The 11,362-nt window shown below is 45.7% G+C and overlaps 1 protein-coding gene across 1 annotated transcript; it reads right to left on the minus strand.

The window, feature by feature from the left end:
• Window positions 1-477: 477 nt before the first annotated feature.
• Window positions 478-11,104, minus strand: LOC137260836 (tubulin alpha-1A chain-like). Its single transcript, XM_067798396.1, has 6 exons — window positions 10,960-11,104; window positions 10,807-10,886; window positions 8,649-8,871; window positions 4,759-5,843; window positions 2,692-2,748; window positions 478-606 (listed from the first exon to the last, which is right to left on the minus strand). The coding sequence occupies exons 1-6, from the start codon at window positions 11,102-11,104 to the stop codon at window positions 478-480; spliced, it is 1,719 nt and encodes a 572-aa protein (XP_067654497.1).
• Window positions 11,105-11,362: the final 258 nt, after the last annotated feature.

The following is an 11,362-nucleotide window of genomic DNA, read 5'->3' on the forward strand; positions in this document are numbered from 1 at the left end:
TCTTATCCAGACTCGATTATTTACATACCATATAGCATAAATATTGCTGAGTTCTGAAGCTTATAACTGCTCTCTGTGTTACGACAACCATGTATTTAGACTGGTCAGCGAGACGCGTTCAAAGTGTGCCGTCGCGCCTCAGCACTGTGTTGCTTCCTAAGTGGGTGAATGTGTGAATGCCATGTCTGGTGATCCCCGCCATTATTTGGCTTTACTGTAAGCGGCATAGTACCCAAATCAATCACTTTAAAGAGAAGTAGAACACAACCAGCTTTAATTTTATATTAGTATGTTTAATCAAAAAACAGTCCTAACTTAGGAGAGTTACGAACACGGCAAAGAACTTCCATGTGTATGTATCTTGGCATGTACTTGTCATGGTTTATGTGTGGTATGGCGTATATATGTGCTGGTGTATTCGTGTCATGGCGTATATGTGTCATTTCTCAGGAATCCGTACTCCCGTATAGTCAAAGTTCAGGTCTCAGTGTTCAGCACTTCCTTTAAGATGTTTTCATCCCATTCGCCTTCAACAGTGTCGACTCCAACCTCCTCGTAGTCCTTCTCCAGGGCAGCCAAATCCTCACGGGCTTCGGAGAACTCTCCCTCCTCCATATCCTCACGCACGTACCAGTGGATGAAGGCACGCTTGGCGTACATCAGGTCAAACTTGTGGTCAAGGCGAGCGAAGGCATCGACGATGGCCGTGTTGTTGCTCAACATACAGACAGCTCTCTGGACCTTGGCCAGGTCACCGCCGGGGACAACAGTCGGTGGTTGGTCGATGATACCGACTTTGAAACTAGTGGGGTACCAGTCAACGAACTTGATGGTTCTTTTAGTCTTGATGTTGTCGATAGCAGCGTTGACGTCCTCTGGAACGACGTCTCCACGATACAGCATGCAGCAGGCCATGTACTTGCCTTGGCGAGGGTCACACTTAACCATCTGGTTCACCGGCTCGAAAGCGGCATTAGTAATCTCTGAAACCGACGGCTGGTCATAGTATTCCTTCTCGTTGAAGATGATGACTGGGGCATAGGTGGCCATTATATAGTGGAGACGTGGGAAGGGCACCAGTTTGGTCTGGATCTTATATATATCTATATTCCGGGCGCCATCAAACCTGAGAGGGGCAGTAATGGAGCTTGCAATCTGACCAATCATGCGGTTGAGGTTGGTGTACGTTGGTCGCTCAATGCCAAGGTTACGTCGACAGATGTCGTAGATGGCCTCGTTGTCGACCATAAAGGTGCAGTGGCGTGGGTGGTCAGGACAGAGTTGTAGGGCTCCACAACAGCAGTAGACAACTGAGGGCCGGGATAAACCGAGAATTCTAGTTTGGACTTCTTGCCGTAGTCGACGCTGAGGCGCTCCATCAACAGTGAGGTGAAACCAGAACCAGTGCCGCCACCGAGGCTGTGGAACACCATGAAACCTTGAAGTCCAGTGCACTCGTCAGCCAGTTTCCTGATTTGATCTAGGACGGGGTCGACGATTTCTTTGCCAATGGTGTAGTGGCCACGGGCGTAGATGCTTGCGGCATCATCTTTACCGGTGATCAGCTGCTCGGAGTGGAACAACTGACTGAAGGTGCCGATACGGATCTCATCTGATAGAAACAATCAGGTGCATTAGACATAATACAACAGCCCTGAGTTCCATTCCGAAAAGTGAACCTAGCACTGTAAATGTCTTTACAGCGTGAAATATAGGATCGCCTTAGGTGGTGATAATCGCTATTTACACCTCAGAACGTTAGATTTTAGTTGGAAGGGTCAGCTGATGTCATCTTCAGTGACCATTTAGAAAAGTACATATGTTATTGACGATTTGTTTTCTGCGGTTTCTGAGGCGATGAGGAAACCTACTGCTTAAAGTGCTCACTCGTCAAACCTAAATCAAGGGTTTGTTTCCCAGGTGGATACAATATGTGAATGATATGTCTGGTGGTCACCGCTATTATTTGTCTGGAATGAAAGCGGCAATACAAACCAAAACCACTCACTTGATCTTATAAACCTCCACCCCTACGTTTGCTATAATGAGAAACAAAACACAAGCAGTTTCTGTGTTACCAAATTATTTAATCAAATAACAGACACTTAGGAGAGCGGACTTGAGTTATTAAAGCAAAGTTCTCGCATGTATTTGTTGTGGTGTATATGGGTCTTGGCATATGTGTGTGATGGCATGTATGTGTCGTGGCGTGTATGTGCCTTAGCGTGTATGTGTCATGGTGTATATATATGTGTGTCATGGTATATACGTGTCGTTGCATACTTATATGTGCTTTGGCAAATATCTGTCATGTCGTGTATGTGTCTTGGTGTAAATATGTCTCATGGCATATGTGTGTCATGCCCTACCTTTTATGTATTTTGGCACATATCTGTCATGGCGTGTTTTAGTCTTGGCTTGTATGTGTCGTGGTGTATATATGTGCCATGGCGTACATTAGTGTGTTTTGCAAACATTTGTCATGGCATCTATGTGTCTTGGAATGTATTTGTCTTTTAGTATGTGTGTCATGTCGTATATGTCATGGCACATATGTCTTGGCGTGTATCTGTCTTGCTGTATTTGTGTTATGGCGTATATGTGTCATTTCTCAGGAATCCTGTCTCCCAAAGACAATGTTCAGCACTCCCTTCCTCCACCCCGTTCGCCTTCAACAGAGTCGACTCCAACCTCCTCGTAGTCCTTCTCCAGGGCAGCCAAATCCCCACGGGCCTCGGAGAACTCTCCCTCCTCCATATCCTCACGCACGTACCAGTGGATGAAGGCACGCTTGGCGTACATCAGGTCAAACTTGTGGTCAAGGCGAGCGAAGGCATCGACGATGGCCGTGTTGTTGCTCAGCATACAGACAGCTCTCTGGACCTTGGCCAGGTCACCGCCGGGGACAACAGTCGGTGGTTGGTCGATGATACCGACTTTGAAACTAGTGGGGTACCAGTCAACGAACTTGATGGTTCTTTTAGTCTTGATGTTGTCGATAGCAGCGTTGACGTCCTCTGGAACGACGTCTCCACGATACAGCATGCAGCAGGCCATGTACTTGCCTTGGCGAGGGTCACACTTAACCATCTGGTTCACCGGCTCGAAAGCGGCATTAGTAATCTCTGAAACCGACGGCTGGTCATGGTATTCTTTCTCGGTGGAGAAGACTGGGGCATAGGTAGCAAGAGGGAAGTGGATACGTGGGAATGGCACCAGTTTGGTCTGGAAGTCATTTAAATCCACGTTCAAGGCGCCATCGAACCTGAGAGAAGCAGTAATGGAGCTTGCAATCTGACCAATCATGCGGTTGAGGTTGGTGTACGTTGGTCGCTCAATGCCAAGGTTACGTCGACAGATGTCGTAAATGGCCTCGTTGTCGACCATAAAGGTGCAGTCAAAATCTTTCAGGCTGGCGTGGGTGGTCAGGACAGAGTTGTAGGGCTCCACAACAGCAGTAGACAACTGAGGGCCGGGATAAACCGAGAATTCTAGCTTGGACTTCTTGTCGTAGTCGACGCTGAGGCGCTCCATCAACAGTGAGGTGAAACCAGAACCAGTGCCGCCACCGAGGCTGTGGAACACCATGAAACCTTGAAGTCCAGTGCACTCGTTAGCCAGTTTCCTGATTTGATCTAGGACGGGGTCGACGATTTCTTTGCCAATGGTGTAGTGGCCACGGGCGTAGATGCTTGCGGCATCATCTTTACCGGTGATCAGCTGCTCGGAGTGGAACAACTGACTGAAGGTGCCGATACGGATCTCATCTGATAGAAACAATCAGGTGCATTAGACATAATACAACAGCCCTGAGTTCCATTCCGAAAAGTGAACCTGGCACCGTAAATGTCTTTACAGTGTGAAATATAGGATCGCCTTAGGTGGTGATAATCGCTATTTACACCTCAGAACGTTAGATTTTAGTTGGAAGGGTCAGCTGATGTCATCTTTAGTGACCATTTAGAAAAGTACATATGTTATGGACGACTTGTTCTCTGCGGTTTCTGAGGCGATGAGGAAACCTACTGCTTAAAGTGCTCACTCGTCAAACCTAAATCAAGGGTTTGTTTCCCAGGTGGATACAATATGTGAATGATATGTCTGGTGGTCACCGCTATTATTTGTCTGGAATGAAAGCTGCAATAAAACCCAAATCGCTCATTTAATCCTATAAACCTCCACCCCCACGTTCATTGTAAAGAGAAACGGAACACAATCAACTTCTATGTTATCAAGATGTTTAATCAAATAACAGACACTTAGGAGAGCCGCGGCCTCCAGTTATTAAAGCAAAGTTGTCGCATGTATTTGTCTTGGCATATGTGTGTGATGGCATGTATTTGTCATGGCGTGCATGTGTCATGGCATATACGTGTAGTGGTGTACATATATGTGTTTTGGCACATATCTGTCATGGTGTGTTTTCGTCTTGGCGTGTATGTGTCGTGGTGTATATATGTGTGTGGTGGCGTACATAAATGAGTTTTGGTAAATTACAGTCATGGTGCGGATTTGTCTTGGCATGTGTGTCTATCATTTCGTATATGTGTCATGTCGTGTATGTTATGTATAAGTGTCATGTGTGCCATGGCATGTATGTGTCATGTCGTTTGTGTCATGGCATATGTGTCTCAGCGTGTATCTGTCTTGGAGTACTTGTGTCATGTTGTACATGTGTCATTTCGTAGGCATCCTGTCTCCCATAGACAGTGTTCAGCACTCTCTTTCTTCATTCCATTCGCCTTCAGCAGAGCCGACTCCAACCTCCTCGTAGTCCTTCTCCAGGGCAGCCAAATCCTCACGGGCTTCGGAGAACTCTCCCTCCTCCATATCCTCACGCACGTACCAGTGGATGAAGGCACGCTTGGCGTACATCAGGTCAAACTTGTGGTCAAGGCGAGCGAAGGCATCGACGATGGCCGTGTTGTTGCTCAGCATACAGACAGCTCTCTGGACCTTGGCCTGGTCACCGCCGGGGACAACAGTGGGCGGTTGGTCGATGATACCGACTTTGAAACTAGTGGGGTACCAGTCAACGAACTTGATGGTTCTTTTAGTCTTGATGTTGTCGATAGCAGCGTTGACGTCCTCTGGAACGACGTCTCCACGATACAGCATGCAGCAGGCCATGTACTTGCCTTGGCGAGGGTCACACTTAACCATCTGGTTCACCGGCTCGAAAGCGGCATTAGTAATCTCTGAAACCGACGGCTGGTCATAGTATTCCTTCTCGTTGAAGATGATGACTGGGGCATAGGTGGCCATTATATAGTGGAGACGTGGGAAGGGCACCAGTTTGGTCTGGATCTTATATATATCTATATTCCGGGCGCCATCAAACCTGAGAGGGGCAGTAATGGAGCTTGCAATCTGACCAATCATGCGGTTGAGGTTGGTGTACGTTGGTCTCTCAATGCCAAGGTTACGTCGACAGATGTCGTAGATGGCCTCGTTGTCGACCATAAAGGTGCAGTCAAAGTCTTTCAGGCTGGCGTGGGTGGTCAGGACAGAGTTGTAAGGCTCCACAACAGCAGTAGACAACTGAGGGCCGGGATAAACCGAGAATTCTAGTTTGGACTTCTTGCCGTAGTCGACGCTGAGGCGCTCCATCAACAGTGAGGTGAAACCAGAACCAGTGCCGCCACCGAGGCTGTGGAACACCATGAAACCTTGAAGTCCAGTGCACTCGTCAGCCAGTTTCCTGATTTGATCTAGGACGGGGTCGACGATTTCTTTGCCAATGGTGTAGTGGCCACGGGCGTAGATGCTTGCGGCGTCATCTTTACCGGTGATCAGCTGCTCGGGGTGGAACAACTGACTGAAGGTGCCGATACGGATCTCATCTGGTAGAAACAATCATGTACATTAAACATAATACAACAACCTTGAGCTCCGTTCCATAAAGTGAATCTTTAGTACTGTTGGAATAAAGGGGAAATAGTTTTTTTTTCACGTTTATGACTACAGTTTATGCATTTGATATGCGAAAGTGTGAAATATCTGTTAACAAAAGTTCGGCCTATCTACAGTTCCAGTGTACCAATTTCAGGAATCGTGAAACGTGAAAAAAGGACTTTAATGGGGAGTGATTAGTGCAGAAATGAGCAATGCGATTTTTTTTCGAAAGCGACTTAGTTGGACTATGACTTTATGCAAGTTAGTGTGCGATTGCAAAGGTATATGTGATGTATAGTGCAATTAATGTACAGGGTTTATATGATGCATTATGTTATACGTATACGAAGTGTATATGTGATATATGGTGTTGTGCATGTACGGTGTATATATGTCGTATTGTGCATTGTGTTAACAGTGTATATATGTTGTTTTGATATTATGTATATAATGAAAGTTGTTTGTTTCGAAAATAATAATAATAATAAAACTATTTTAAAAAACTAAAATAGAAAATAAATTTGTGTGCGATGATATCGTATTACAATGACGCCTTTTCAAACGCTCATTTTGAAATGAGACATAGCTTTATAATAAATTATAGATGACGTAAAAATAATAACTTTCATGCTGAAACTATTAAGCGTGTAGTTACCACGGGGTCTCAATGTCACGAAAAAAGAACAGAGTGCAATGGTCGTTTCAAAAGCAAAACTGGCACGGGTGTCGCAGACGATGTTTGGGTGCTAGAGATATACTACCCACAAAAATTATGGAAACACCCTAAATGTTTTTAGTAGGATACACAATTAACTACAGTTCCTTGAAATAGGTATATACACTGAAAATTCAACGATGAAGAAACACGTTTGCGATCTTTACACATGTTTATATTTATTTGCTGCGTTTTGGCGCCATGCAATATGACCACAAACTGTCCGAGAACAAGATACATCTTCCGTGCATTACGTGGCTGCACAATCACGGCAAACACGTTCTCCTGCATGTGCCGAAAAGCCTTTATAAACAGACGGTTTCCTATCCGCTGACATCACTTCAAACCAACGACGCATCCACGACGACCACTGAGTACCCACGACCGATGCAGAGCCATTGCTTGCCTCCATGATGGCCCGTCTGCAAGTGTCCCCGTCCTTCATAACAGGTTTCAAAAACGGTTCAGCGCAATTAGCAGGGTTCAAGACCGACCTCGTTCCGGAAGGCCTAGAGTGACGATAAACGTTGAAGACCGTTACCTTGTGCTCCATGCCCTTCGTAACCGCTTCAGCACTCTATCAGCCAGAGACTGCAGCTGCGACAGACGACACACACTATCGTGAGCATATCGACCATACGGAACCGTCTCCGAACTGCTTACCTCAAGACGTCCTGCCGTGCGACCCCAACTCCTTCAATGTCACAGAGCCGCTCGACTTGCCTGGGCTATAACCCATTTGAGGTGGAATCCAGCAACAATGGTCTCGTGTGCTCTTCACCGATGAGTCACGTACGATTCTGCCTGCAGTACAATGACGGAAGAATAAGGGTCATCAGGCGGCCAAGGGAACGCCACCATGACGTCACCGTGCGAGAGCGCGACCGATTTGGAGGTGGCCCGGTAATGGTGTGGGGAGGTTTCATTCTGAACAGCCGAACTCCTCTTTACCATGTGCAAGGTAACGTGAACGGTATCAGATTTCGTTATGAGATTTTGGGTCCCCTTGTCCTTCCGGCGTTGAACAATATTGGCCCAGGTGCAGTTCTGCAAGATGACAACGCCCGACTCCACAGGAAGAGACTTCCTCCACCAAAACAAACGTGACTTCCATGCATATATAACCGTGTTTCTTTAGTTCGGCTCTGGGCTGCTGCTCAAGACGACAGGAAACAATGGTGATGAGATGGTATGTTTTATTTCCTGGAGAATGAAGCTGTTGTTGAGCTAAGTCTGAGAAAGGGAACTAGTGGAGTCTAAAATATTTAATCAAGTAAACAATTTTAAATATTTAATAGTTTCAGATATCACAGTTAACAATATATTTAGTACTGAGACATGTTATCAGTTAAAATAGTAAGTTAAAGATATTGCACTTTGGACAAAGGTAACCACATGGCTTCAGCCATGCTGGAAACTTACACTAATTTTATGAAAAATACATTTAATTCAGTTGCCTAGCCAAGAACAGAGAGGAAGTTAAGGGAAATCCTTGTTGTCAAGATTCCAGGAAGCAGGAGAAAAAGGTGAAGATGTATGGAGGTGGCATTCAACGGCAAGACTATGACAACATAGGACAAATGAGCACTTAACATACAATGATGTGTATGCATCATGTTACTTTTCTGAATGGCTTGATTTGAAATTGGTACAATAAATAAAAACACTGCTACACATATTTTGAGACATATAATACGATGCTTTTACATGGTAACCTGATTTCACACTCCTTTACATATCTTAACATAAAGCTTGCAGCTGAAAGACAAGTAGGATGTTAATCAATAGATGAGACGAATAAACTACAGATGAAACACCACAGAAGATCTTTGAGATGACCTCTTGTGCCTGTAGGCAGCACATGGTGGTGGTGGCGGTGGTGGGTGTCCACCGCAGTGACATTGCTGGGATATTGCTAAAAGCGGAGTAAAATCATACCCACTCACTCAGTTTGGACCTCATGTTGTTACAGTTGTTGCTATTGTTGTTGTACTTGTTGTTTTGGATGTTCAATCAAGAATAATAATCGTTAATTTACCAACAATGGTGGGGTCCAAGTCGACGAAGACCGCCCTGGGGAAGTGTTTCCCATTTTTGTTCTCGCTGAAGAATGATTTGAAGGAGTCGTCTCCGCCAGCGCTGCTCTTGGCCGAGGACATCTGACCATCAGGCTGGATGCCATGTTCCAAACAGTATAATTCCCAACATGCATTTCCGATCTGTACTCCGGCCTGACCAACGTGGATAGAGATGCATTCCTTCTGTAACACATATTACAAAAAAGGAAACATACAGGCCTTTCGGAACTTAAGTTCGATATAGTTTGACAGCAACCGTCATTAAGACAATTCTTATGTTTGAATCCTGTTAATCATGTCGTGCGCAAACGTTTTCCAAAATGTGTTTGTAAACAGTTGTCATAAAAGATGAAAATGATACATGAAAAGTGCACGCAGAAAATGTGTTCTAAGTAATGCTCATGCGGTGTGTCTGAAGCGTTTGTAGAGACATCGACCATAAAAGGTCAAACCGAATTCATGATTTCGTTCCTAAATTTACGACATAAAATATCGCCATTGGAAGTTTGGAAGTTGGTAAGTCTCTGCCGTTGCAAGACAATTTAACGTCGACCACAGCACTATATCTCGATTATGGCATCGATATAAGATCATACAAGATCGTCCAAATAGTAGGCCAAGAGTGAGCACTCCTCCTCTGGCCGATTCATCCGGGTATTTCACCTAGGTTAACGGTTACCATCAATGGACACTGCGGGACAGGTGCTTGGTCTTCGAAGAATCTCTAACCAAACCATCAGAAAGAGGGGATTCTAGCATATCTGGCAAAAGATGGACCTGTCCTGATACGACCACACCGACAACGACGTGTCCAATGACCGACAACGACGTGTCCATGACACATGGAACCCGGGGAACTGGTTCAGCGATGAATCGTGTTTCCTCCTGCAACGACGGATTGGGGACAACTCGTCTATAGACGTTTGCATGAACGTTTTGCGCCAAAATGTGTTCTACAGGTGGGAGGATTTGGTGATGAAAGACCCATGGTGTGGGAAGCCCTGCTCTACACGGGTAGATAAGAGCTGGTGGTGGTTCAAGGCAACCCTGCGACCTCACCTCCTCCCACTTTTAACCGCCAGAGAAAGCTGTTTCAAGACAACCCCACACAGCTGGTGTAACAATTGTCTCTCTCGCCAATGCATACGTCACAGCCCTTCCCTGGCCTTCCAAATCGCCCGATATGAACCCGATCGAGCATCTATGGGACAAGCTTGATCAACGCATCCATGTGCGTCACCACCGTCCACGGACACTTGCAGACCTTACCAACGCAGACTGGAATGACGCAAAATTCCCCGAGCATGGTGTCGAGCAGTGACGGTTGCAAGGGGTGTTTTTATGGGTTTTTTATCAGGTAATAACCAGGCCGCTTCCTTGTATTCACACAGTGAGTGAAATGATTTAATGCTGACAATGACAACAACCCATATGTGCCTCCGTGTGTCGAATTCCCTATCTATGTGTGACCCGTGAAGGTCCGGGCTAGAATAGGGTCTTCAGCAGCCCATGCTTGCCATAAAAGGTGACTGTGCTTGTTATAAGAGGCCACTAACGGGATTGGGTGGTTGAGTCATATCATCGGTTTCCAATCGTGCAGATCATGTTCATGGTGTTGTGGTCAATGGATTGTCTGGTCCAGACTCGATTAATTACAGACCGCCGCCATATAGCTGGAATATTGTTGAGTGCAGCGTAAAACTAAACTCACTCACCCCCACTCCACGTTTACATTTCCTCATTTTTAGCCCGTGCGTTTCTTCTTTAATGAGTTTAGATGGACTCAGGTAATGACTATTAACTGCTATATGATCTCAAATTATTATAGTTGTTCTTGCATAAAGAAGAACTTGTTTGAGTGAATTTAGTTTCACGCCGCTTTTAGCAATAGTCCAGCTATACAACGGCGAGGGACACCAGAAATGGGCTTCACACTTTGTGCCCATGTGGGGAATCGAAACCGGATCTTCGGCGAGAAAAGCGAACAGTTTATCCACTAGGCTTAGCCAGTCGACCCAGTACACACTAAGACAAATGCTATAATAGCGTCCTAAGTTATTGCAATAAGGACAGATGGTGTTGAATAAAGTGCATGCTAACGATTTGAGCAATACATACCACAGTCATGACGTTTCTGTTGGAGGTGACGTGTAACGTGGCAGTGGCAGTGGTGGTCGGTGTCGGTGTCGGTGTGGATACTGTAGATGAACGCGTGTGTACTGTTTAATGTGCAGAACTAGGTAGGTATATCGGCATGTTCATTGGACGAACAGGAATCTGTGGCGATGGTTGGCTGGGAGATGTTGCAGCTGTTGCCTTGAAGCTGTCTTCGTCTCTGGGCCAGAATTATGTTGCTGTTGAAGTTCTGCTTTCCATCAGAGGCAGCGTACAGAGAAGGCTTTCCCTTGGTTGTCATGGTGACAACGTATAGAGTTGGGCTTTCCCTTAGTTGTCATGGTGGAGGCGTATACAGTTGGGTTTTCCCTAGGATGTCATGGTGGCAACTTATTTGCTGAGATGGTACACCAACGCGGCAATGTTTACATCAGCTGAATCAGCTAATACTGCCCGATGCTTCACTTCCTGTAAGTTGGTCAGGTCTTCAGAGTAGACAATGTCGAATGTCAGAACTAAGACTATTTACTGTTATCACTAAGACGACAGAGGCAGGGAG

This window comes from Haliotis asinina, chromosome 14, assembly GCF_037392515.1.
Source record: "Haliotis asinina isolate JCU_RB_2024 chromosome 14, JCU_Hal_asi_v2, whole genome shotgun sequence".
Classification (NCBI taxonomy): domain Eukaryota; kingdom Metazoa; phylum Mollusca; class Gastropoda; order Lepetellida; family Haliotidae; genus Haliotis; species Haliotis asinina.

What these genes read in the sequence shown, in the direction of transcription:
- LOC137260836 (XM_067798396.1), bottom strand. Translation starts at nt 11,104, where the DNA reads ATGACAACCAAGGGAAAGCCTTCTCTGTACGCTGCCTCTGATGGAAAG. An exon ending in AACCATCGCCACAGATTCCT is followed by an intron (nt 10,887 to 10,959) that starts GTTCGTCCAATG and finishes GTTCATCTACAG; the next exon opens with TATCCACACCGACACCGACA. An exon ending in TGGAGAAGGACTACGAGGAG is followed by an intron (nt 607 to 2,691) that starts GTTGGAGTCGAC and finishes GATATGGAGGAG; the next exon opens with GGAGAGTTCTCCGAAGCCCG.